The 24,442-nt window shown below is 38.7% G+C and overlaps 2 protein-coding genes across 5 annotated transcripts in view; one reads left to right on the forward strand and one right to left on the reverse strand.

Annotated features, from left to right (window-relative positions):
- The window catches only part of SUGCT (succinyl-CoA:glutarate-CoA transferase), a 315,880-nt gene extending 303,250 nt beyond the window's left edge, over positions 1–12,630 (reverse strand). For 3 of the 4 annotated variants that reach the window (XM_066323063.1, XM_066323071.1, XM_066323080.1), the window contains exons 1-6: positions 12,412–12,630; positions 8,818–8,869; positions 8,647–8,720; positions 6,423–6,508; positions 5,601–5,651; positions 936–1,056 (exon numbers count right to left, since the gene is read on the reverse strand). In XM_066323063.1, the coding sequence (XP_066179160.1) occupies positions 936–1,056; positions 5,601–5,651; positions 6,423–6,508; positions 8,647–8,720; positions 8,818–8,869; positions 12,412–12,577 (550 nt within the window). In that variant the 5' untranslated portion in view covers positions 12,578–12,630. The remainder of the gene's footprint in view (positions 1–935; positions 1,057–5,600; positions 5,652–6,422; positions 6,509–8,646; positions 8,721–8,817; positions 8,870–12,411) is intronic. The other variant, XM_066323055.1, reaches the window with a different exon arrangement.
- Positions 12,631–14,678: 2,048 nt separating this feature from the next.
- On the forward strand, positions 14,679–21,245 carry MPLKIP (M-phase specific PLK1 interacting protein). Its single transcript, XM_066322873.1, has 2 exons — positions 14,679–15,105; positions 19,925–21,245. The coding sequence occupies exons 1-2, from the start codon at positions 14,752–14,754 to the stop codon at positions 20,126–20,128; spliced, it is 558 nt and encodes a 185-aa protein (XP_066178970.1). The 5' UTR covers positions 14,679–14,751; the 3' UTR covers positions 20,129–21,245.
- The last annotated feature ends 3,197 nt before the right edge of the window (positions 21,246–24,442 follow it).

The following is a 24,442-nucleotide window of genomic DNA, read 5'->3' on the forward strand; positions in this document are numbered from 1 at the left end:
CTTAAATAGGTATTTAAACAAGATTCTCAGCAAGCCTTGAATATAATTGTCTTTCTGCTCTTGACATTTTCAGATATTTGCCATACAAATATGATAAATACATCACAAAAGACAAAAAAGCTATTTGATTTCTATTAAATTACATCCTTACCCAGTAACCAAAAGGCCAAAGCCATTTGTTCTGCAGAAACTGAAGGACAAAGCAGTTTGTAACTAAGATTTTAACCAGTCTAAAAATACTTGTAACCTATACTATTATTTAATTGCATTTTAATACTGGACTATTTATTTTAGCGCTTGATTAAGATTTTGGGGGTTGGTTTTTGTTGGAGATTTTTAAGCAGTTTTTCAGACTTAAAATTATTTTTACATAAATATCAGGAACTGCATAGATGTGTCTACCTCCTTTTCAGTCTTCCCTATTATAAAGTACATACAACTCTTTTACTGTTTCAGATACCAAGCAGTAGACTGTAAAAAAGTCACATAAAGCTTCCACGAAGAGGTAGCTGCACAAATCTGAAGAGAGAGATACTTCAGGGCAGTAAAAACACTGAGATTACCAGATTTAAAGCACACAATATGTAAATTGATTCAGTAAAACTGCTGGGAGATAATTAAAAAAAAAAAAAAAAAAAAAAGAAATCTCAATTTTCAGCTAGTTTAAAGCAAAATCCAAGGTGGCCAGCCCATCCTGGCTCCTTCGAAATTAATAGGAACATGTCAGGCTGGCATGGCAATGACAGCTACTAAGCTGTTGACATGGTTGTTTCCTCAAACATTTTCTATGCCTGTTTTTGAATTGAACTCACTTAAACTCTCAATTTATCTTAACAGGCATCAAAGTAACATACGTCTATACAAATACATGACTTTTATAACACTTTGACTGAAATAAAGGAAATAATGAACACAGAGAATTGAAAATAAAATACCTGTTATTGAGCAGTACACTATGTGAGGAGCAATCTTTTTAATGTCTTCATAACCAAGGCCCATTTCAGCCAGCTTCCCAGGGACAAAGTTTTCCACAAAAACATCAGATGCTGCTGCAAGCTTTAGAAAAGAAAAGACAAGTAAAATCTGTTAATTAGCTCCCAAAAGTTGAATGAATTCCTGTGTAACTTAATTTTAAAATCTTGCTAATCAAAATGGCTCTGATCTTCCTGATAAAAGAAAATTGACAAGCCTATAGAGATTTTTTTTGCCTGTCACACTGTGCATTTCTGCAAACTACATATTAGAAATGCTGCATATCTAGAAAGAAGACTGTCAAAGTCCTCAAGTGATTAGACAAAACTGTGATATTGTCAGTATCACATCAATTTCCTAAGGCTTGACAATAGTTTACAGAACAATCTTCACACACATTCTTTCTACCCCCTTTTTCTCAAGAAAGAAAAGTGAAGTGATATTATTCATAATATCCATTATTCATGTTTTTCTCCATAACAGAAATATTTTTAAATTTTTTTTAATTTTCAAATAATTGACTACAGTTACCATACCAAGGCCATATATACAACTTCCAATATGTAGAAGTAGAAAAGGGAGCCTAACAACACTAACATTAAGAAATTAAGATCTTAAAGACACATCAAAAACAAAAGTGCTGTCAAGATCTCCAGTGACTTTTTTCATTGCTTTCAAATGAAGGAGTCCAAAAATCTATTGATGTTAAGATTAACATATAACCTTGATTTGCTTTAAATTCCATCCTCTCTTATAAAAATTATAAGCAGACATACATATGCAAATTTCAATAAGACTAACACAAGCTGACTCCTGAAGCATGTGAACTACATGTTAAAAGACAGATGTATGCCTTGAGGGACTTGTAGGCTTTCTGCCTGGTAAATTGTGTGGGGTGTGTGTGAATGTACAGGAATTTAAGAAATGTTCCCTGACAGGTACACATGTTTGTGCACCCATTTTTAAGCATAACTGATATATTAATTGCTTAATGCTATTTGCAGCCAATGAAGGAATCACAGTCTCTGAAACTGCCATGTCACTGTCTAATTAAATATACAGTGTGTTAGACAAGTTTCTGCAAACAAGTGTCATTGTAACAGAAATCACAATGCCTTTATGAAAGATCAAGTTAAGGAGGTTTTATTTTCTAATTAAATCTATCACAGTTCATACATAAATACTTTTCAAGCTGGTAATGTTACAGCTTTAGCCTAATTCATTCAAGAGAAGAAATTGGTTAGAACTTGTGTATTGCTTTCACTGTGATTTTATAATCCATGAAAATTACAGCGATTGGATGGGCTAAATCAGTTGAAACTTGTTGTCCATGTTATATTGAAGAACTACCATTTCCTACAAGCCACTGAGGAAGAAAGCATGACACACAGTACTGTAACATGAAAAGCACCATACTTCTGGACTGGGCAACATATGTGAAATGACAAAAGTGATAAGTGAGGATACAATGACTTGGGCCCAGTTTAGCTGGGTATATGCTCTCAGACAAAGGAGTTTGCAAGACACATTACAAGGGCTGTACCAGCTCTGCATTTTAAGTTTTCACTGGAAATAGTTTTTAATGTATAAAGGCAGCAGTCTACATGTAGCACTGATGCTCACTGAACCAACAATTCAGCCATTGTGGAAAACTGGATACATAGTCTGATCCAAGCAAACTTTATTTTCTTAAAATTCACAGAGATTTTCAATGTCAATGGGATTTTATGTCCACTAAAATTTCATACTGCGTGCCTTAAAATTCCTCTAAACATCACTTGTATTTTAACACCTACTAACAGAGCAATACAACACAGACCTGACTTGGAGTACTATCTGTTCCAGAGTGGGCACTGATTACCTCAACATCTATGCCTCAGGAAATAATAACCAGCACAGCTCATACCAAAGTAGTCATTAAATTGCATAAAAAATAATGATGCTACTAACTTTATAAAGGAAACCATGCATACCTTTTGGAAGTTTTGGCTGATTTTTTTTTTTGGTTTGCTTCTGCTTGGAGATTTTTTTTTTGTGTATTGCATGTTTTGGTTTTTTACAAGAACTCCACAGAGGAGAATCTGCATACACATAAATACATACAAATATATTTATATATGTGAGTAGCTTGCTTTATCAAGTAAGAGAGCGATGCATGGGATGCATTGACTATCAGCTAAAAAAAGTGGAAAAGAAGTGGTGTCATCAGCTCCCAGGCAATCAAAGTCCCAAGTTCTTCATGAATAAAAAATTTAAAAATTCATTAGTTAAGGCTAAATAATGCACAGGAGAGAAGTATGCTCAAGGCTCTTAAAATGGATTTCTGACAATAACCGATAAATAATGTTCCAAAGAGATACTATAAAAAGGTGTCAGAGCATGGGACTGGCACACATACAATCACGGAAGAGAAAAAAATAATTTTCATTCAGGAAGACGGACAAATATTTGGAAGGCAGTTAACAGTCAGTCAAAAGCACGAGAAGTGAAGAAAGGGCTACAAGTGACATAGAATAAAGAAATAAAGAAGACACAGGAATAATTTTGAGGAAATCAAGTAATCATTTATTAAACAATAGACCCTTGAAAAATATTTTGTAGTGCTGTGCCAAAGGATGAAAAGCAGCCAGGACTCCTGATTAATAGATTTCTTCAGCTCACTTGATACTACTGACTAATTATCCAAGTCTGTGCTTTTGTCATATACCAGAAGACTCTCTACTGCTGTTTCTAACATGATTCTAAATTGAGGATCACCCTCTTCCAGCTTTAAAAACATATGTGGGAAATAAAATCTATTCTAACCAGGATACCCTGCTTAATAAAGGTAAAAAAAATTATAATCTTATTACATTTCTTTGTAACTTTTACACTGGTGACAGAATGTATGTATGAGTAAGCAGTGTCACAAACCTCAATTTATACTTTTTTCAGCTACTTTGAAGACATGGACACTACTTGTCATAGTAACAAATACAATGCTGAACAATGCTCAATTCTATACACATCTCTCCTGATGATAGCAGGAGAGTACTGAAAATAAAAGCCTGTTACAAATAACTTCCCTTTTGACATACTTTTTGATAAAGCTCCAAAAGAAGTTCCATTTGAGATGAATAATGGAATGTCAAGACCTCTGCATCAAACACTTTCAAAATATATCCCTCAAAAATCAAGCAGAATGATGAAAGGCACCCCAAGTAATGTGACAAAGCCTCATCAGTTCTCAATGTTGCTGTATCACAGATAGGAATGGCATTGATTTTAGGAACAGAAAGTTATAGTGGTTATTAAAGCAAGTTTAAAAAAGGATAGAAAATATAAAAAATTACTTTGTCACAGGCAGTCTCCTCATTTTTATAGCTAGTGTGGTAAATATTTAACAGGTAATGCCATTTTTTCCTCCACCTCATCTTGACTCCCAGGCCCAGCTGCCTTTAACTCTTCAAACACCTTCAGCCCATACATGTGAAATCAGTGGACATTTTGAGTTGTTTTTCTTCCACCACTTTTAAAGGTCAAGTAATTAATTAGTCTTCTTCCACAAGAGGAAAAATCTTTATAGCACCTAATTAGAATATGACTAGTTTATCAAAAAAAAGGCCTGTGTTATACAAGCAAAATTTTTCCAAATGAGAATTTCTGCTTCCAAAGCTTTTAGAAGATAAACATACAACTCCATAACAAATCAACAATAAATGGATCTGTTCTGCAAAAATAAAGGCACTGTAGAATCCTTGTCTTATAATCGCCAAAGATTTCTATATGAACTACCTTCGCATAGCTAACAAATCAAAATCATCAGAAAATCTAATCTATTTCCATTTCATGCAATATTCCAAACAAATTCCACCTACTGCATGATACAGACTGCCACTGTGAAAAAGGGACTGGAACTGATACTGAAACAAGCAGTAACAGAAGTCAGCTGCTACTACGGCAACGCTTAAAACACTACTATCTTAAAGGGGCTTAAAAAAATCTACTACTGGCAAGTAGTAGATCTTGCATTTCTCAACAAATAATAAATAAAGGGATGACAAAACACAAGTTTGACAAAATGTGAAATTTGATGCTCTTATTATTTTTAAATAGAGAAATGGATCACCTTAAAATACCCTGAAGTCAAATACTGACATGAAACAAATACTAAGTTTCACCTACAGGACAATGTTTTTCAGGAAGATGTACAGCAACTGAAGTCATGAATACACTGTAATATTCAAAAAATTGCATTTACTGGAGCGCAGCATCTCCCCTTAGCTGCTGACTTCATCTGATCAGTCCATCTTGAATCTTTCTAATGCAGCAGTACAGCAAGATCAGCAGTAGTACAGCAGCAGTAACAGGAAAGGAATAGGCTATTAGACCATTTCCTTGCAATATTTCATTTGAAGATTTTGATGACATTTCCATGTAAATTTAAATCCAAAGTCACTGCAAGTTACACTGAACATTGAGGTCAAAAGCATAGAGTAAAGAAGCTATATAGTGCAATTTACAAAATTTACTGCATACTTCGATTTTTTAAATTAACAAATCAATACTTGAAAGGCAGAGTTTAACCCTTATTACTTAGGATCACAACAATACAAAATAAGAGCACCTCACATGCTATCAAAACCTACCTCTTTGATTAGCTTCACTCCTTTTGAATCCTTCATGTTGATAGCTATACTCTGGGGATTAAAAATAAATACAACAGTAATTTATGTGAAAGGGATTATAAGCTTCTTCTAAACATAACCAACAGTCAAATCTCACTCTATAGCTAATCTGGATAAATAAATTTTAACACATAGCCCACCTCCTCCTGAAAAAAAAAAAAAAAATCTCTCAGTAAAGCAAGCTGAACTATATCTCATTAATGAATCAGACAAGGACCAAAATCAGTCTGACAGATACGCAACCTGTTCACTATATATTTAAACAGGACCCACTACTGCAAGTACACAGGGGAACAGCAGAAACATTTGTTTCAATGGAAACAAGCCATTAAACAACTCAGGTATGTCATGAAACTTCACCTTAATCCCAAAGTTTCAAAAGCCAAATTTAGCCATTCTCACTGTGGTATAGTGGCAGCACTCCTCCTACCAGCTGACACTGGTCAACTGAGCTGATGCACCTGAAAAAAATGATCATTCAAATAAAACACCCCTTGCTTTCAGCAGGTTTCATTTTCAGTTAATTAGTGCTGGCAATGAAGACCAGCAGAAGCACTCCTCCTTTTTCATTTTGCCTCAGCTGCCACAGCACCGTACCAGATATTCACAACCTTTTTTGTTCTAAAAACTTAGATGTTTTGTCCTGAAATTTATTCATCATAACATTAGATCAATGTAAGTATTGTTCCATTATATATATTAAGAATCAAACTAAGAAGTGTCATACATTCAGTTATAATTACAGAAAACATAGGCTCATGTTCAGTCCCACAACCCACTTACCTTTTTATTTCTATTGACACTGAGAAAATAAATACTTTCTGTCCCAGCAAAAGGCGGGCCCCAGGCTCTTGTGTCATCACCAGCTCCTGAAAGAAATACCATCACATATTCATAGTTGCCCAATATCACACACCCAACAAATAAGAAAAAAAAAGGTTTCCTCCAATATCACATTTAAGTCACCTAAGCTTTATCTAGCAGGCAGTACAAATATTAGTTTAACATATATATTTTAGGATATTTATATCAAAAGCCACCTAAAAGTGAAAACAATTAAGCAAAGTGAATAAAAAGTTCTTGCTAGTGTTAGGATTCCATTTAGTCTTTAAAATACTAACACAGCCACAGACCACTAGTGTATTTGCCGATTTTTGTGGGCTGATATTTTGGTTGTTTTCCTGAGGAGGCTGGGGAAAGAGAAACTGGGAGGTTTTCTTGTAGTTTGCTTTTTTTAACTTAATGTAGAGCTACAATGCAATTCTTTTAGTCAATCCTGAAGAATTTAGTAGAGGCTTTTGCCTGCACCAAGTCACACAGTTCACCTGGTCAGTAAGCTATTCCTGAAACAGCCCAGACACAATATCAGACACTGCTGATAACAACACCTGATTAAGTTGCCTGCTGAACAGCACCAACTAAAAGAAGTGCTTGCTATAGCTGGTGCAGTGCCCCACCTCCAGCTCTGTCAGAAATCCTGCCGTAAATGTGCTGCCAACACTGGCAGCACTGTATCATTTATACCAAATTTCAAATGTTAACCTTTCTTAAACATCATGAAGACTAGCAATCTATTTTAAATAGAATAAAAGCTAAATTCAAATTCAGATACAATCACTGTCCTGAGTGTTAGCAAACATGTGCATTCCTGTATCTATTTCGATATCTATATTTCATCTACTTGTTAACTTCACATAACTGAAAACTTTCCTTAGTGAGGCAGCACGGAAGACTGATACTGGCATAGTCCACTCCACAGAAACAAGCTGAAGAATCTTAGGAGTCACATTACATAGCCACTGCCATAATTATGCTATACACTATAGTACCACAAAATTCTACAGCCATTTAAGATCTACAGTGGCAAAAGTTATGCAAACATATAAATTGCTTATAAACATTTGTACTGTTTTGGTTCAAGCAAGATGCTTAGGGGGGCAGGTGCAATCTCTTCTCTGTGTGAGTACTTTAAGTGATTCAAAGCAAAACATTTCAGTAATACTTTCCATGTAGAACACTAGTGGGGCTACTGTTTTCAGATTAATACTTCTGTGAAAATAGACATCCTCTCACAGAAAGAGAGGATTACTCACATTCCAAAATGTTTGACGTTTAGAATTCTGATGCTGCCCTTCTTGGATCACAAACAGTGGAAAGCGCCAAAACCATTACTTCATACTTAATTGCTGACATTGCTCCATCCCTGCTACCTAGATGTTTGGAATTCCATCAATGTCAGTCTAATCTGACCTTACAAAAGTGATGTACCTTTGCCTGGTCACAAAAGTGAAAACCTTTACAACAATGGTCAGTAAATAAGGATGGTCTATAGACTGATGTGGCAAAAGCTTTGTCAGACATTCAGTGTTTTGTTAAATGTTTCAAACATTCAATATTTCCTATTAAAAACAAAATATAGAGAATGTAGTATGTTTAGTATCTCAATTTATGTTATAAATTATTACAAACTGCTATGTTATAAAACACAGGAAGTATAATAATGTTTAGCATCTCAATTATTTTCACCAACTAGCTTCAAAACTAGTACTATCAAAAGAGAGAAACTTAAAATATGGAAACTTAAAGGAAAAATACATTACATAATGTGCAGCTGCTATGGCATAATTACACACCTCAAATACATAATGATGCATAAAACTTAGAGCCAAGTGAGGGGACTATTTCTAAAAAAGACCCAAATGCCATGCAATTTTTTATTCTTCTTATACAGTCCTACAAACTAAAAAAGTGTAGCTGTACCATAAGAATGAAGCATTTTTTCATCATTACCCAATCCTTAGCAACTCTGGATCAGAAGTGCATATGCTGAGTGGAAGAAGAAAACCACTGGGTTAAGCTAAAAATACACAAAATTTAATTAGAAGCTAATTACCCAATGTCCTTACTTTATACACACACTACATATATGTGTATATATATGTATATGCATACATATACTTAATATCCAGTTCTTATTATATCTAAAATAAACAAGTAAAAATCTTACCTGGTCTTTCCACTTTGATAACTTCAGCCCCTAGATCTCCCAAATTCATTGTAGCAAATGGTCCTGCAAGAACCCTTTAATATGAAATAAATATATATTGTTTTCTTAGTTTTTCCAATCAGAATATTTGCATTTAGACACATTGTTATAAATTACAGACAAAACACAAACCTTGTTAAATCAAGAATTTTCACACCATCCAACGGCTTTACATTACTGACACCTGACAGGAAAGAAAAAAACAGTGACTTAGATCTAAAAAAACCCAAACACATTGTTTTCATGACACTCATCATCCTCCCTCATCTCCCTCTCCTAATGAATGATAATAAAGCTTTCTGAACAAGCTGGTTATTAGGTGCATACTACATTAGTGAAGTCTTTCAAAGTTGGAAAACCTTATGTATGACATTTCAGAACCTATTCTAACTTCCTAGAAAGTCTACAATAAAGCTACTGTAGCAATATTTTATATGTGCCTTCCACAAACACTGAAACAGCTTTTAAAGACTAATCTGAAGAAAGATACAACAAAAGCATTTTATCAAGCAACATCAGAATGACACAAGCTAAAAGTAAGGATACTAGACCAATGGGAAGCATAGTAGAACTCACAAAGTGTTTTGACCTGTGTAGACCTATCCACTTGCATCACACACAAAAAAAAAGAATACCCCCATTACAAAACTTAAGGCAGAATATATGAGCTAAGGAAATACTCTTTCAATGGCAGCTGCACGTGCAAGATAATTATTAAGAAATCACAATGCTTTCTTGCTTTCCCTCATCCTTTTCAACCTAGCCAGGTCTAACAACAGTAATGGCAATAAACATCACAGAGAGAGCAAGTAATCTTGCAGTCTAGACCACAGGTTGGCCAACTATTTCTTTGGTGGCCTAGAACTATCTTCTCCTCCCTTGGTTTTTAATTGTAGGCTAGGGATGCAAACATTTCATCACCCTGTGTGCATAGTTACTATTTGGAAGATGGTCTCATATCACACACAGAACAAAACCACCTGGCCAGTAATACTACTAAAATTACACATACCAACTTGTGGCAAGCATCTCTTTTTGGCACTTATCCTGGTTAGAGAGATGTAAAACATGGGGCGGGGGAGAATCAAATAAATCACATCCATTCAAAGCCTGCAGGGTAGTATGGTGCATCTCCTATATCATGCAGCAGAGCATGCCTGTATCATCTGCTCCATGTTCCCTCCATTAGACCTGAACCACCCTCCAGTGACCCTCATAACTCTCCTTGCTACATACAGGAAGAAGGAGATGTATATCAAGAGACAGATTTTTAAAAGCTACAGAGAAGCAGCATTAGAAATTCAAGACTTCTGCTAAAATATTTTCATTGACTGTACTGCTCTAAATTAGGGCACTTGCATCCCACTGTTCATCTTTAAGAAATTTTCCTCCATTATTACCACTTACTACAGGGAGATTTCCATTTAACAGGATTTGTGCTTTAATACAATATCCAGACTGAGCAGCATGTTGAGAACACGCACATCTAGGAATGGCCATGTGTTTTGCACTTTCAAAGCCTTTAGGGAAATGTCAGGCTCCTACTTCTCTTCAGTGCTCCACACCTCCGTGAGTTCCAAACACTGGAAATCAGTTGTGGCAGGTAAACACCACAGACCCTCCGGTATAACTGCAGTCTTATCAAGCTGGGTGCATAATTTGCTCCACAAAAACACTACTCTTTTTTCCAAAAGTACGTAAAAAGCTTTACTGAAACTCCCCAAAAATTAAAAATATGTAATTTCAGTTTAAAAAGGTCTGCCTTCCTCTATTATTTCCACACCTTTCAGAGTTGCACTTTAATAGCTTGCCTATTCTCATACTGAGCCAATATCTACTCACAGATACACTACCAGAACAACAGCAATTTTTCAGAGCCAGCAGGTTCTCTACCTGCAGCCAAGCTGTAGAAATCAATAAAGGTATTTCTCAAAAAAAGCCCGTAAATGTTATGATTAGGCGTAAATATGTATGTATGGATAATTAAAACTGATGAACCCTTACTAATTATCATATCATTCACATTATGGCATCATCTAACAGTCCATTCAGGGACTAGGATTCTTCCATAGCTGGAACAGAACAGGAGAGCACAACTGTTGCTCTGAACAGACCATTGTGTTTTGACCAGTAAATAACATATCCACAATGATGAAGAAACGCATTAAAGAAGAGACATCAAAAGTTTGCTTTTGAAAATTAATTAACAGACCTGTTAGTCTCTTCAGAATAGAGGAACACAGATGTTAAATATATTAACATATATATATACATATATATGAGCTAGATTATATATATGCAGCATGACACTAATTTGCTGAAAGAACTACAATAGAAAGCCTTTTGACATCTGCAGTTCTGGTACACGAATCCTGAATAAGGGAGTGCTACCTACTGTAGGAAAAAAAGAAACAAAAACATCATAAACATAAGAGATCAGAGCTGATCAGCATTAACCAGAAACATCTCCTAGGTTTTTTACTTTCATCACTAGCTTCCTAAGCAGGCACATACCCAAAGTTAGACTTTGTGAGAATTCTGACTCAACAGTTTAAATTTTCTAAAATGCAAACTCACATTTTCTCGTGTATTTTTGCTTTTATTTATATCAATAACTTGACGACTGAATGAAAAATCACTCTCCCAGCTCTAACTATATCCTCTGTGTAAAATCTTGATTCCCAAGATACTTGAATTTATTGTTAATTACACTGTCATACGTATCTTTCATAAATAACTCCGATTAAGACTAGACCTGCTCACTCTCAACATGACTTACACTCTTTAGTTAAGCTCAGCTTGTCCCAAGGTTGGCCAAGCCTAACAATACGAATAAGCAACCAACAGAGAGATCATTCCATAGAACAGAAATTAATTCTTGTGTCATATTCCAAAAAGATTTCCTTTACACTTGTGATGGAAGAGGGCACCTGGAAGAGAGCCAAATAATTTTTGCAAAAATGCAAATTAACAGATCTTATTCCAATTACTTTCAATTCCAGAAGACATGACTGCTCAAGTCTATTGTCTCCACTTTGACTGCACAATCAGTATTTTTTCACTTTATCCATCGCTACCGTGGACTAATTCACAATCAGTGGGTACACTCCAGCCCAGCACACACTTGATATGTTCATAGTGGAAGGCAGAACTGCAAACTTCCTCCGATTATAATGCCACCAACGCTATTGTTACTGGTTTTCTATGTTATTTAGTAAAAGAGAAACTTGATGCCAGAGAACGATCAACTTTGTTGCAACTTGGGTTTACTACACTTCATTAAAAAAAAAAATTAATAATTAAACAGCACAATTGTACACAGTTAAACTCCGGTAACCTTACGAAAAGATCGGGCCTGGAACACGGCATGCCATTAGCCGAGGCTGCCTGGAGAGCCGACACGCTCCGTGTCACCGGCTGCTGCGGTCAGCGCGCACGGCCGCGGGGCGAAGTCCGAGCGCCCGAGGCCGCGCAGGGAGCGCGCAGGGAGCGCGCAGGGACCCCCTTGGCCACCCCCTGGTGTTCCACTCCCGCAGGTGTTCCACGCCCGCTCCCCCAGCGCAGCAGCTCCGACCCCCGCCCCGCGGCACCAGCTCAGAGCCCGGCGGGACCACATGGACGGAGGGGCCCGAGGCGGCGGGAGAGGGGAGGCGGCGGGAGAGGGGAGGCGGCGAAGGAGGAGGAGGAGGAGAAGGAGGAGGGGGAGGGCACGGCACGGCTCGGTACCTGCCGGGGAAGCGCCTCCGCTCCGCGCCCCGCCGTCGCTGCCCGGGGAAGGGGAGGCAGAGTCAGTGCTCAAGGCTCTGGCGCTGCCACCGGCAGCTGCAGGGCACGGGCGCCTCCAGAGCCCTCTGCAACATCGGCTCCTTTTTCCCAGCCCGGCGAGCAGCATCCCTGCAACTCGAGACAGCAGCGAGCGCTCGGCGCAAGCGCCGCCGCCACCGCCCCCTTCCCCTCCCGCTCCCGGGACAGCCTGGGATCTCCCGGGACAGCCCGGGATCTCCCGGGACGGGGTCGCGCAGGCGCGGGCGGCCCGAGCCCGGCGGCAGCTCCCCGCTCCGCCGTGCGCCTCCGCTGCCCTATGGAGCGCTCCTGCCTGGACTTCGTTAGGCAGGGAGGCGTCCTGCAGATGTCTGCGGCGGGAGTTCCGCCCTTTGATGGCTGGGAATTTGTACTTACAGAACGTGACATACAACACTGCTGAGGGGGGATGAGAGTAGAAACCGCCCCCCAGCAGCCCGGAGGGTTTCCCGCACTTAGGAGGCAGGCAGTACTGGATGCCAGTACCTCCACTCAGCGGCACCAGGGAGATCCTTCACCTCAGCTGGCCGTCCCCGAAGCTGCTGTACCACACTGTTAGCTCTATCTTCAGGTGGGTGTAGTTATGGAAAGGTTCGCTTGAACTGACCCCTTGAGTAACTCTTCTCTGAAGGAAGTACCGTCAGACTATTCTTAGTCTGTGTTAGGAAAGAGCAGAAGGCTTGTTACAGAAACACCATGGTGTATTCTTGCCTCTCTAATGGGATAAAAAATCCTGCACAGAGGTTCGGCATTTATTTATAAGAAATAAGTGAGGATAAGAAAACTGCTGTATCTCAAAAGCAGACAAAACTGCTGACTGCTCGAAAACGAGCATGACGAATAGCACAGGCTTAGGACATGTCACATGTCAGTCTGCCTAAATGCTGAGGAACAACATAAGGAAAATCTACATGACAGGTTTGTTGACTGGACGTGCTGTGTAATAAAAAGTATTACATAAATGCTTAAAGATTTGTCAACAAGAAATTAATCAGCACAATTACCCCAGTATAACTCAATGTGCACAACGATATATATTTCTAATTCAAGTGGTGTGAAAAGGGTTTAAATTAAACTGTACTTTTTTGAATGAGAGAGATCAGGTAATTTGGTGATTTACATTGATAAACTGTCTTGTGTAGATTCCTTGTGTGCACAAAAAAAAAAAAAAAAAAAAAAAAAAAAAAAAAAAAAAAAGAGACAGTCTTCCAAAATTAAGGATTATAAAAAAAAATTTAGACAAGCGGTGTAGTCTCTTTCAATTTTAGAACTTAAAAGATATTGTCTCATTCTTCACAGAGAGATTGCATAACTTAGTGGGGAGGTGAGTTCCCTGTGAATATTAAGTTAGTTGTTGTCATTGAAAAAAAACAAACCATAACATGTTTAAAGCCAAAGAAAAGACTAGTATAGAAATTGTTGAAACTTTCTGCTTATTTTAATAGTTAACTTTTGTTCACTGCTGTTCTGAAAGCCCTTTTAAATTTTCCTGTGTTGCAATGTCCTAAAACCGAGTAGTTCTTTGTTGTACTGACGGAAATAAATAAGAAGAAAATTTTTACTATTTTTTACAGAGCTGTTGAGAATTTGGATTAATGTCTACCTGAGTACAGAGCAGGAATGGTAATAAATAACACTGTTAAATTGATTTTGTGCTAGATATTAAGTTCTACAAAATAGCATTTTGCCAGGGGTTTGTATGAGTAAGTCTTTGCCTGAGCTACCACTCACTTAACTGCGACTTTGAGGAAAACCCTTTGCTCTTTAAATGTCGCTCTGTGTTTTTTCAGTCGGGACTGCCGTAACACGCAGCATTTGCAGGCTCAGACATTATCTAAAGTGACACGAAATGTGAAATAAACACTCTCTTTGCTTAACAGGAGCTCATTTCGTTGTTTTTTAGCAGCCGCAGAACAGCGGACATTCGCTGACAGCCACGCCGAGCCCACGAACGCCGTGAGCCCCATCGTCTGAGTTACCAGGCATCTCCTGAGACCCCCACTGCAGATACTCCCCTTCAGCTGAGAGCGCGGGATCGCTCGGGATGGGCGCTCCGGGCCGCTGTCCGAGGCCGCCGGGCCGCGCCTCCCGCCTCCCGCTCCCCGGCGGGGTGGGACGGGCGGCGCCTCGCCATGGCCGCCGCGGAACGTTTGGAGGCCGGAACCTGCCGCCTGCCTGGCGGGGAAGAGGCGGGGGAAGAGAAAAGAGCGGACGCCATTGCACAGGTTCCGGTCCCGCCGCCGCCATTCCCGGCCTGTCCCGGCCATGTACCGGCCGGGATTCCGCGCACCGACGCCTCCCTACGCGGGCGGCGGCTTCCGGAGCCCTCCCTCCGGCGGAGGGCCCCTGCCGCCCTCTCCGCGGGGCTACGGGAGCCCCCACCACACGCCACCCTACGGCCACCGCCCCGGGCCGTATGGCAGCGGCCTCTCGCCCCGAGGCCCCGGCTTCCACGGGCGCTTCGGGAGCCCCTCGCCGGGGGCGCAGACCCCGCGCAGGCCGCAGAGCGTCAGCCCCCGGTACCCGGCTCCGTACGGCGGCGCGTCCCCGGCCGGAGCGCCTCTGCCCCCGCCGCCGCAGCACAAGCGCTCGCCCGGCGGCTTCCAGAGGCACTTCCAGGTATGGGGCAAGGCGGAGAGAGACATGGGGATGGAGGGAAGGGAGGGAGCTGCTGCTGTTTCTAGGCGGGGCCCCTAGTTCGCTGGAGAAGACCCACCAACAGGATTTTCAGGGGAGAGCGAGACTTGAACCGCACTGGGCAGCATCAGCTTTTCCGCCGCCCATTCCCCCGCAGTAGGGAGGACGGAAAGAGTGTGGGCAGCTGTGAGATGAGGAAAGGGAAGAGGGCCTCAGGCCTGGCGGCTTGTGAAGACACAGAAGTGCAACTTTCTTTTTCGTATTCTGGCCTATGAAGGTAGAGGATTAAGCAGCGGCTGAAACGGCAGCAAACACTTTCTGCTGTACGTGCCTCCCTCTAATCAGTTTTCTTTAATGCAGTGGTGAAGCGTGGTGTGTTTTTACTTTGCCATGCCTCCATGGCATGGGAGCTGCGCTGTCGACACCCTGTCCACACTCAGTTTTCAGGGACGCGGTCAGAGAAAAGGAGTGTTCTGTTAAACAGAATTAAGCTGAGGCTCCTTTAAGCAGAAATGAGAGCACTTGTTGTGGTAATAGACTCTCATTTTAAAGTCTTTGCTTTGCACTGAAAGCTTCTGTTTGTGTAGTTTTCCTGAAAGCCATAGACAACAGGTTCTGGGAGTTAAGGGGTTTTTTTCAGCTCTGTTGGTTATAGCATGTGACTGGCAATGCACACAGGGATGACAGGATAACAGTTTATGTATATAGCTGGCTTTATGCAATATTAGAGAAACCTTAAGAGTAACAAATGACACATACAGTACAATGATAAGGGGTTTTTTGTGCTCCTATTTATACTTGAAGGATGAAAGTGTGATAATAAGGTAAAGTCACATCTTAAAAGAGATTAGTGAAATCGTAATGTGCCTGCACTGCATTGCCACGTGTCCATTGAAGACTGGTATTTTGTTATTTTCTTATCATGCAGTTAACTCAGGAATCTCATAGTTGGTGCAAAGGGGTCATTATAAAATTTATACATTTTCTTGAGTGCAACGGTAGAGACTGTAGTGGTGTGGAAGCCAACAGCTTGCATAACCTCAGTGCATTTTGAAAAGGCTAAGCATGTGGCATTTCTGCTGCAGATTGTGAAGGGATAATTTATGTCATTGATGTCTAATTTCCATTCAAAAGATCACTCTGGCTGTTCAATTAAGTGTTTTTTTTTCAAAGCCCGCCTCAGAATTAATTGAGCAGAAGAATATGCAGGAATTCTTTTGTCTTTAGTTTTAGTCAGAACTATTTCATGTCAGGACCCGAGGACAGAAACCCTCCCATAGGCTCCATTCTTGATGTAAGAAACCTGACATAAAGTCAGGTTACATTCTGAGGTAAGAAACATGATATAAAGAAGGTGCAAGTATGAATCCAGTCTCAGACTGTTGCAGTATCTTCCCTTTTCCGTCTTTAGACCTTGTGAACGGTTTAGGAGCACTGGCCTGATGGCAGTTCCTCCAGAGACTCAAAGGATATTGAATGTGTGTAGCTTTGCCCAGGGCTGAAGACATGTGCGAGTCTGCACTTTTTCATATGTACACATGAGCTGTTCTGTCTGGGAGGGCAGCAGAGGCAATCACAGAGGGAGTTAATCTCATAAACCATGAGCCCTCATCTGCTTTGGTGTGGGCAAGGATCTCTGCCCATGGGGCCATTAATAGGTTCGGGTAGACAGCCTTTCTGCATTTTCGAAGCATAAGATTTCTCGTGAGGCATGTGCATTGTTCCCTCTCCTCTGTAGATCCTGTTAAGTGAACTCCAGTGCTTTGACATTTATGATGCTAAAGTCACTTTTGAGATGAAAGTCTTAAGTGGCCCTTTAAAATTGCATTAGAAAATCCAGAAGACAATTTATGTTTAGTTTAGTGTTGTATGAATGTCATACCCATTAGCATCCTGTACTCATTTTGTTCTCTCAGACTTTCATTCTTTGGAACAAACAGAAAACTTGAAGAAAAACGTACTGAGCTTGTTTTTTTCTGAAATGGCTAACTCAACCTTTATGTGGCCAGTAGTTTACAGCACTTTCTGTTTTTTCCACAGAGGTGCTTCTGCTTTATATTTTATGAAAACATGTTTCTGGAAACAAGGGAGAATACCTTTTAAACTGTAAGAGACTAAGTTTACATTGGATATTAGGGAGTTCTTTACTGTGAGGATGATGAGGCACTGGGACAGGTTGCCCAGAAAAGCTGTGGATGTCCTATCCCTGGCAGTGTTCAAGGCTGGGCTGGAGAGGTCGCTGAGCAACCTGGCCCAGGGAGGTGTCCCTGCCCTCCAGAGGAAGGTTGGAACTAGGTGATCTTTGAGGTCCCTTCAAACCCAAACCATTCTGTGATTTTAATTTCTTATTTCCACTTAGAATTCATTTAATGGTTATGTTTCATTCCCTAGACTCAGCAGGAATTGCTGAACTAGCTGCTGGCAGCAGCTACAGAGTGGTGTGAATCAAAAACCATTACAGAAAGTAAAACAAATGCTACCCTTTTGAAATGGTACAGTTGTAATCTTTGAGCATATGCCAGCAGCTGTAATTGCATCAGGTGAGGCAAGCTGATAAAGGGAGTGTCTGTCCCCATTTTCACGGCAATATTATTCCATTCAGTAACTTTTTAATGGATAGCACTGAAATACATTGTTTAATACTCTAAACAGAGATTTGTTATCTGGAGAAAAAGTACTGAGAATAGATAGACAAGGTTTTTTTTAAAAGAAAGTTCATAGAAAAGGGGCTGTTGTCATTAGTGACAACTAATAGGAAGTTTTTTTAAACCATCCTTGGTATCAGATAGTGCCTCTTGGACTGAATGGTTTCACTTTAACAGGTAGGGCTGATTTCCTTTTCCACAGGTCTGTAATGTGAATAATCACGTTTTGATTTTCTTCCCTATAAAAAAATTCAGAGGGGAGGAAAAAGCATATGATGACTAGTATTCTAAACTTAAATAATCTACATTCTTAGATTTTAAATGTACTGAAGGGTCAATCTTGTATTACATAATAATAAATTTCTTAGATTTCAAAAATACTAAAAAGTCAGTGTAATGTCAGTGCTACTTCATATTGTAGTGAAACTTAAGATTATTAAATAAATCCATACAAATGAGCCTTACCATTGAATTATTTTGCTCCTTCACTGCAGTTCATTATATCAGCTCATGTTTCTTTTGCCTCCTGCAGATTAAACACAGCAAAAAATGAGCTCCACATTCAATCTGTTTTACAATGCCAAAGTTAAAAGGTCTTCATTAAATGTGGTGGTTTAGAAATGGTGGGGTTTTGTGTTTATTTAGGACAGAATGCAGTGGGTACTGCTGTTTCACCACTAAATGTAGGTGCTTAACATAAAGGGCACTGTTGTTAGAGCATGTCAGCTTACTCTAGGAAACTCCATGTCCCTTAGACAGTTTTTTAGATGTACTCTGAGGTGATTCTCTGACCTATTAAATGGGGTTTAATACAGTATAGTAATTCACCACCTTTTAGAAATTCGGCCGTTTTGAGATCATCCTCTTACCTCCATAACATAGCTGCAAAGAATCATTAGAAACAAGTGTCCTATAAATAAGACGTGGGTTTTCCCACATTTGATCATATATCCATTACCATCAAACTTCAGGAGTTCCTGAAAAGTTCTTGCTGGGAACACATCAGCATGTTCCTGCCACGGCATGTTAGCAGAAATAGGTTCAAGCTGGTTGAGTGAAATCTATTCTTCTGGCTAAACATCGTGTCTTTCACTTTGTGGCAGCATTTCTCAGTTTTGCTCAGCAATTGTTTCATGTGATCTGTTTACATAGATGCTGTTAGAGCTTATTAGTCAAATTCAAATGCCATCACAGCTGATCCAAAAATTCAAGGGTGGCAGGATTGTGGGGGAAAGCAGCCATTAATCAAGTGCTTTTACCCTGCTGTACAAAATCTGATGACCAGCCTCAAAGCATGCTGTTGCTCTAACCATACAAAGTGCAGTGGGCATGCTTGTAGATTACTGTGCATCTGTAGTATGGATTGCTTAACTTTGGTTAAAACAAATTATTTTAAATAAATACAGCTTTAGACAGAACTTCACCTTTTAGAGGAGTGAATCTGAGGAGAGCAATGGATGATGCTAACAGGAGAAAATTATTATCCAAGTTCCTTTACATACCAGCACTCAGACTTGTAGCAGCTTTACAGAAGCAATTGTTGTGATCCTTGGTCTTAAAAAAAAATCAAATATGAAAAGCTCCCTGCAAAAGTCAATACGCACTAAATCACTCATCACCGCTGAGATTGTATATAAAATAAAGTCATCTGTTGTCAAATTTCATGGAACACTGGTTTGGTTAAAAAAGGATTTTTTCCCCCCAATGTATTCTTTGTAGCTATTTGCATTATACAATGCTGTGTTCAATCTGTAAGTATTCAATATTTAACTTCTTCTCTTGTTAATATTGTCAACTCTTCCTCAGCCTCTGATTTGTTGTTCAGCTTTTGTCGGACATGTTGTTGACAAATTATGAAAAGTAGCATGAGCTGCTTTTCTGCAGCTATGTGCCAGAGTGATGTAAACAAGTATCTAGGAGAAGGCTGTGGTGGTGCTTTTTTTCTTATGCTGGTAAATCATCACTAGTAAGTAAAATATATTGAAGTTAATATTTCCTGAGGATGAGGCAAGTGAGGTGTAGTAAGTAAAATTAATAATCAGTTTAAGAGCTCTACTGCAGTAGAAGGAAACATTTTTAATTTATTTTTTAAATTTTTTTTCTTAGTTTAAATTAGACTATTAAATGTTTTTTTACCTGATGGTTTTCTTCCAAAGGGATCACCCAGGACATCTACTCCATTTGGTACAGCGCATGGCAGAGAGAAAAGAGTGTCTAATGATGTGGAAAACTATTACAGACCTTCAATGCTTGAGGACCCATGGGCTGGCCTAGAGCCAGTTTCTGTTACAGACATAAACCAGCAATACAGCAGTGAGCAAACAACATGTACTGGTAAAAAAGGGAGGTATTTCAGCTAACACTTTTAAAGGCCAAATAACTCCATCTTTGGGATGGGAAACTTTGGACAGAATCTTTACACTTACACAAGATGAACAATAATCAAGACTTTAGATAATACTTTTATTTCATCACATGTCCACCCTTTTATCCTACCTTTTTAATTGCATTGGATTTTTTTATGTATGGGAGGCAAAAGGAGTGGTAGGAAAACTTATATTTCTGGCTATGTGGAAGTGCCTACCAGCTCTGAAGAACAAAGTGTTCTTTAATCACCAGCGATTGATCTGTGACTGTTAAAGCAAGTTTCCATATACTTACCTCTCCCGTGCCAGATTGTTAGCCTTTTATTGTAAAGTCTCTTAGGGAGTGGTATTTTTTATGTTCAACATTTTTAGAATGAAATAACTTGGAAATAAAATAAAGTTTTGTAAGTCCTTGTTTTGTAATGTATAAAGAATATTTTAGGAGCTTTGTTAAGGTGTACACGTTAACACAGTAGTTCACAACACTGAAATTAGGTGACTTCTGTAAATGTGCTTGTATGCTGTAGTTAACATCTGGTTTTGTGCATAGTAATTTTTGTTTATTGCAGTGTAATGTGAAGTTGAAACATGACTTACAGCCATCTCAGGAAATGAATGTATTGATTTTGGAAGGTCTGATTTGTTGAACAAACTCTTGAGTCACAAACTTAATTCTGGAATTTGCTTTTGTGTTTAAAAAATATGTATTTGGATCAATATTAGAAATTTCTGGATTATAGTGGCAAGTCTGTTCAGTGAAGTTTAAGTCTAAAGGACGCATAAAACATCAAGCTTAAATAAATGCAAATGTTATTTCTGGATCCACCTGCTAGAATAGTACAGAATGAATGACAGCTTTTGTTACACAGTTGACATTAGTGCATGCATAGCATCTTTTTTAAATCTATTTTATATTTTTTAATTTTTTTAAATTTTTACTTACAGCCGGCATCATTGCCAGGAGAATTGTTTTGTGTGTGTACATGCTGTATTTTTATACTGAAGAAGGAAGCAATGTGTTGGGTTTTTTTAGAGCTTGTCTTTACATGGAAGATCCATGCTTAAAACCAGGAGTGAATATCATAATCTAGAATAAAAAAGAAATAAAATAGTTCCAGCTGCAGGCATGTTCTTAACTTGCCATGTTAAGCCTGCAGTAGTTAGATAAATTTTTGTTGAACATACCACTGTTTGTTTGTTCATCTTGGCTTTTAAGCCAAGGTAGAGTGTAAAACTTTCTTAAATATAGCCATTAGTTTTGTTTTCAAAACACGTGTTCTTTTAAGCTTCTTACATACTCAAAACATATTTTTGTAGTCCCGAGGCATGGTTAGGTAGAAAAGCACAGGAAATCCCATTAAACTGTTCTGAGTAACTTGTCTTTTGCTGAGGTAGAATAGTCCTCTGTATCCTTTATCTGTTTCAGCATGAAATCTGTTAGGTCAGTACTGCCTTCAGGAACAACTTCAGACTGTAAGGGGAGGTTAATATACTGAAATGTATTCTTGTACTCTTAGGACCTCAATATAAAGTATGTCACTTCTGTTTCCCCAAAATTGACCCCAGTTTAGTATTATATCCAAAAAGGCTGCCTCAAGAACTGAGAACATAATGCCAGCTGGATATCAAGAATGGTTAAATCTTCATCCCAGAATCAACAAATGGTGCCTGAAATGACAGCTATCAGTATTATCTGTAATAGGTACCAGCAAAACTGAGATGACTTGACAAGTTGTTCACAAGTTGTGGAATTTATACATAAGTCTTTAGAATTTATACATAAGTTAATCAATGTCATTGTGAAAATAGAAATGTAAAGTTTCCTTCCCCCCCTTTGTTTTTTTTAAACCTTGTCAGGTGCTGTAAAGCTCACAGAAAAAAAAAAAAAAAAGTTGTACTGTGCTTAACCAAGTGCCCTGTTTCATTGCCTTTTCCCATGTGATTGAAATGCAATTTTTTTTTTTTTTTTTGCAAATTTGGTGATCTTGGAGAAACAAATACGATTTTATTTAAGAGAGTGAAGCCATGATATGCTCTCAGTTAGCCATGAGAAGAGTCTGGGTTTGGAAGGAAAAAAGGAAAGGTGAGGGATTCCTGAGAGAAAAGAGACTGTTAGAGGTGAGACTTCATACACAGTAGCCAGTATGAGCTGCCCTTGCTGATTGCACAGATGGATTTTTCCACTTTGGCATTGCAGTTGACCCAGGCATCAAAGCCAGACTTCTCTGGTACTCTTAACTCCTGGAACTAGGTGTCAGACATCAGTGAAGGTAAATGTTCCAGAGAGAACTGAGGAAATCATCTTGAAGCACTGTTTAATCCATGCAGACCTGCCACAATGCCATCTGTTAAACTGCTGCTTCAGTGCACTTTGGGATGTGACTCAACTATTTTAAGTACATCGTACTGCTAAAGGCTACGGTCATTTGGTCAAGAATCAGCACCAAATACTTAAAAAGGATTCACCTTTCTAGCTTCTGGGAGAAATTCTGTAGTTACAGTAAAAAATATGTCATTGTTGAAGAGCTGTAAAATGCACAAACACATGTTCAGAATTATAAATATAATGTATATAAAGCAAATTTAAGCTTTGCCTTTTTGCCATGATATATAGGAAGCTTAAGCACATACCTCCTCACCAGTTATTTTTTTTTTTCCTTTTTACCCTTTGGCAAACATCTGCTGGAGACAGGATATATCACCCTCTCATTTGCTAATGAAGCCACTTCATAGTACCAGTATGGCTCTGGAAATAGAATTTGATGATAAAATGTGAAGCACAAAATACATCCTTTCTTCATGAGCCTGTGAAACAAAATAGTGCTTATGTCTTGTTAACGAAGGGATTCTTCTGTAATGAACACACTGAGTATATGGTCATTGGTCTTTCTTCAACAGACTTCTTTGATTTTAAGTTAGCTTCTTTTCAGAAGTTTGGGTTCATGCACTTTTCCAGTGTTTTGTTTGCCTTGTATTTGTTGAGTCCATTTGACCTTCTCTTCAGTTCTTGTAAGTAAGTGTAGCTCGTAACTCTTCCAGCAAAATTTAATTCACTTGTTGCTGTTTGCTCCTGTGTGTAAGAGTGAACTGCATCACTACTGCATTATCAGTAAAGAGAACTTAAATCAGCTGAGAACCTGTGTAATGCAGCAATACACTGGGTGAGGAGTTACCTCAAGATGCGTACTTTAATAACTCAAACTTCAGGTTTGAGTTTTCATTCCAGCTTTATAATATGGAATAGTCATTCTTCTGTGGCACTCAGTATACACATTGAAATTATTAAATAATTTAGAATATTAAAATTTAAATTAAATGGGATTTTAAAATTTCATGTTACACTCCTCCTCTTTAGAATTAGAAGTAATGCATTGAGTTGGGTAGCATTTTCCTAAGGTCAAAGCTGGGAACACCAGGTAAAATGTATCTGGTCAGCAGAATGGATAACTACTTTTGCAGTCAGGTTGCTTTTATTGCTAAGGACATCCTTATGTGCTCTTAACTTTATATAAATTATTTCATTAGACATCAGAGGGTGTAGCATTTGAAAAATGCATTATATGAAAATTCTACAAGTATCTGTTCACCTTCCTTCTAAAGAAAAGGGTATTTATAGTATGTTTGATTTTCAAGCTGTGCTTCTGAGTAATCTCACTGAAGTCAGAGGATTTGCCCATGGAACTGGGATGTGTAAGTATCTAATGTTACAATCTGAAAATTCTGTCGTCCATTTATCTGTCAGTCCTTTTTACTATCAGTGCAGTTTATTCCTCTGCCTAGCAATTGCTCTGAATTTGAATTCATACATGTGTTTTTATACATGACTGTCTGCAATAAATTAAATTAGTTCTTATAATATTTTCCAAAATTCTGAAGAGTGAAGACCCTTCTCTTTTCCTCAAATCTTGGTGCTTGCCTTCCTTCTGTCTTGGAACTGGCAGAGGAAAGGGAGGATCGCCTACACTGCGGGGTGAAGAATCGTGTAATGATTTTTATGTCTCAGGCTTTCAGAAACTTGCATGCCAATTGACATAGGTAACTTGATAAACTTTTTTGTCATTTGAGATGGTTCAAACCATGTTTTACAGCACAAGAAATGAAAGAAATCAAGTTGCGTTTACACTCAACAGTATTGCAGTTTCAGCATTCAGTCATTAGTTCACAACCAAATTTTTTTTTCCTAAAGTAACTTGTCTGTACGTCTCAAAAGGCATAAACTGATTCCATTTAATTCTTTGCTATTTTCGCTTAAATGTGGGCTTTGCTGACTTAGAATTTAACAATAATATCGCAATCTGAACTTGTGAA

This window comes from Sylvia atricapilla, chromosome 1 (assembly GCF_009819655.1).
Source record: "Sylvia atricapilla isolate bSylAtr1 chromosome 1, bSylAtr1.pri, whole genome shotgun sequence".
Lineage (NCBI taxonomy): Eukaryota > Metazoa > Chordata > Aves > Passeriformes > Sylviidae > Sylvia > Sylvia atricapilla.

Bases quoted from the DNA above. Each gene is read 5' to 3' on its own strand.
- MPLKIP (XM_066322873.1), top strand. From the start codon at position 14,752: ATGTACCGGCCGGGATTCCGCGCACCGACGCCTCCCTACGCGGGCGGC. The intron at 15,106-19,924 runs GTATGGGGCAAG...TTTCTTCCAAAG, and splicing joins GCTTCCAGAGGCACTTCCAG to GGATCACCCAGGACATCTAC.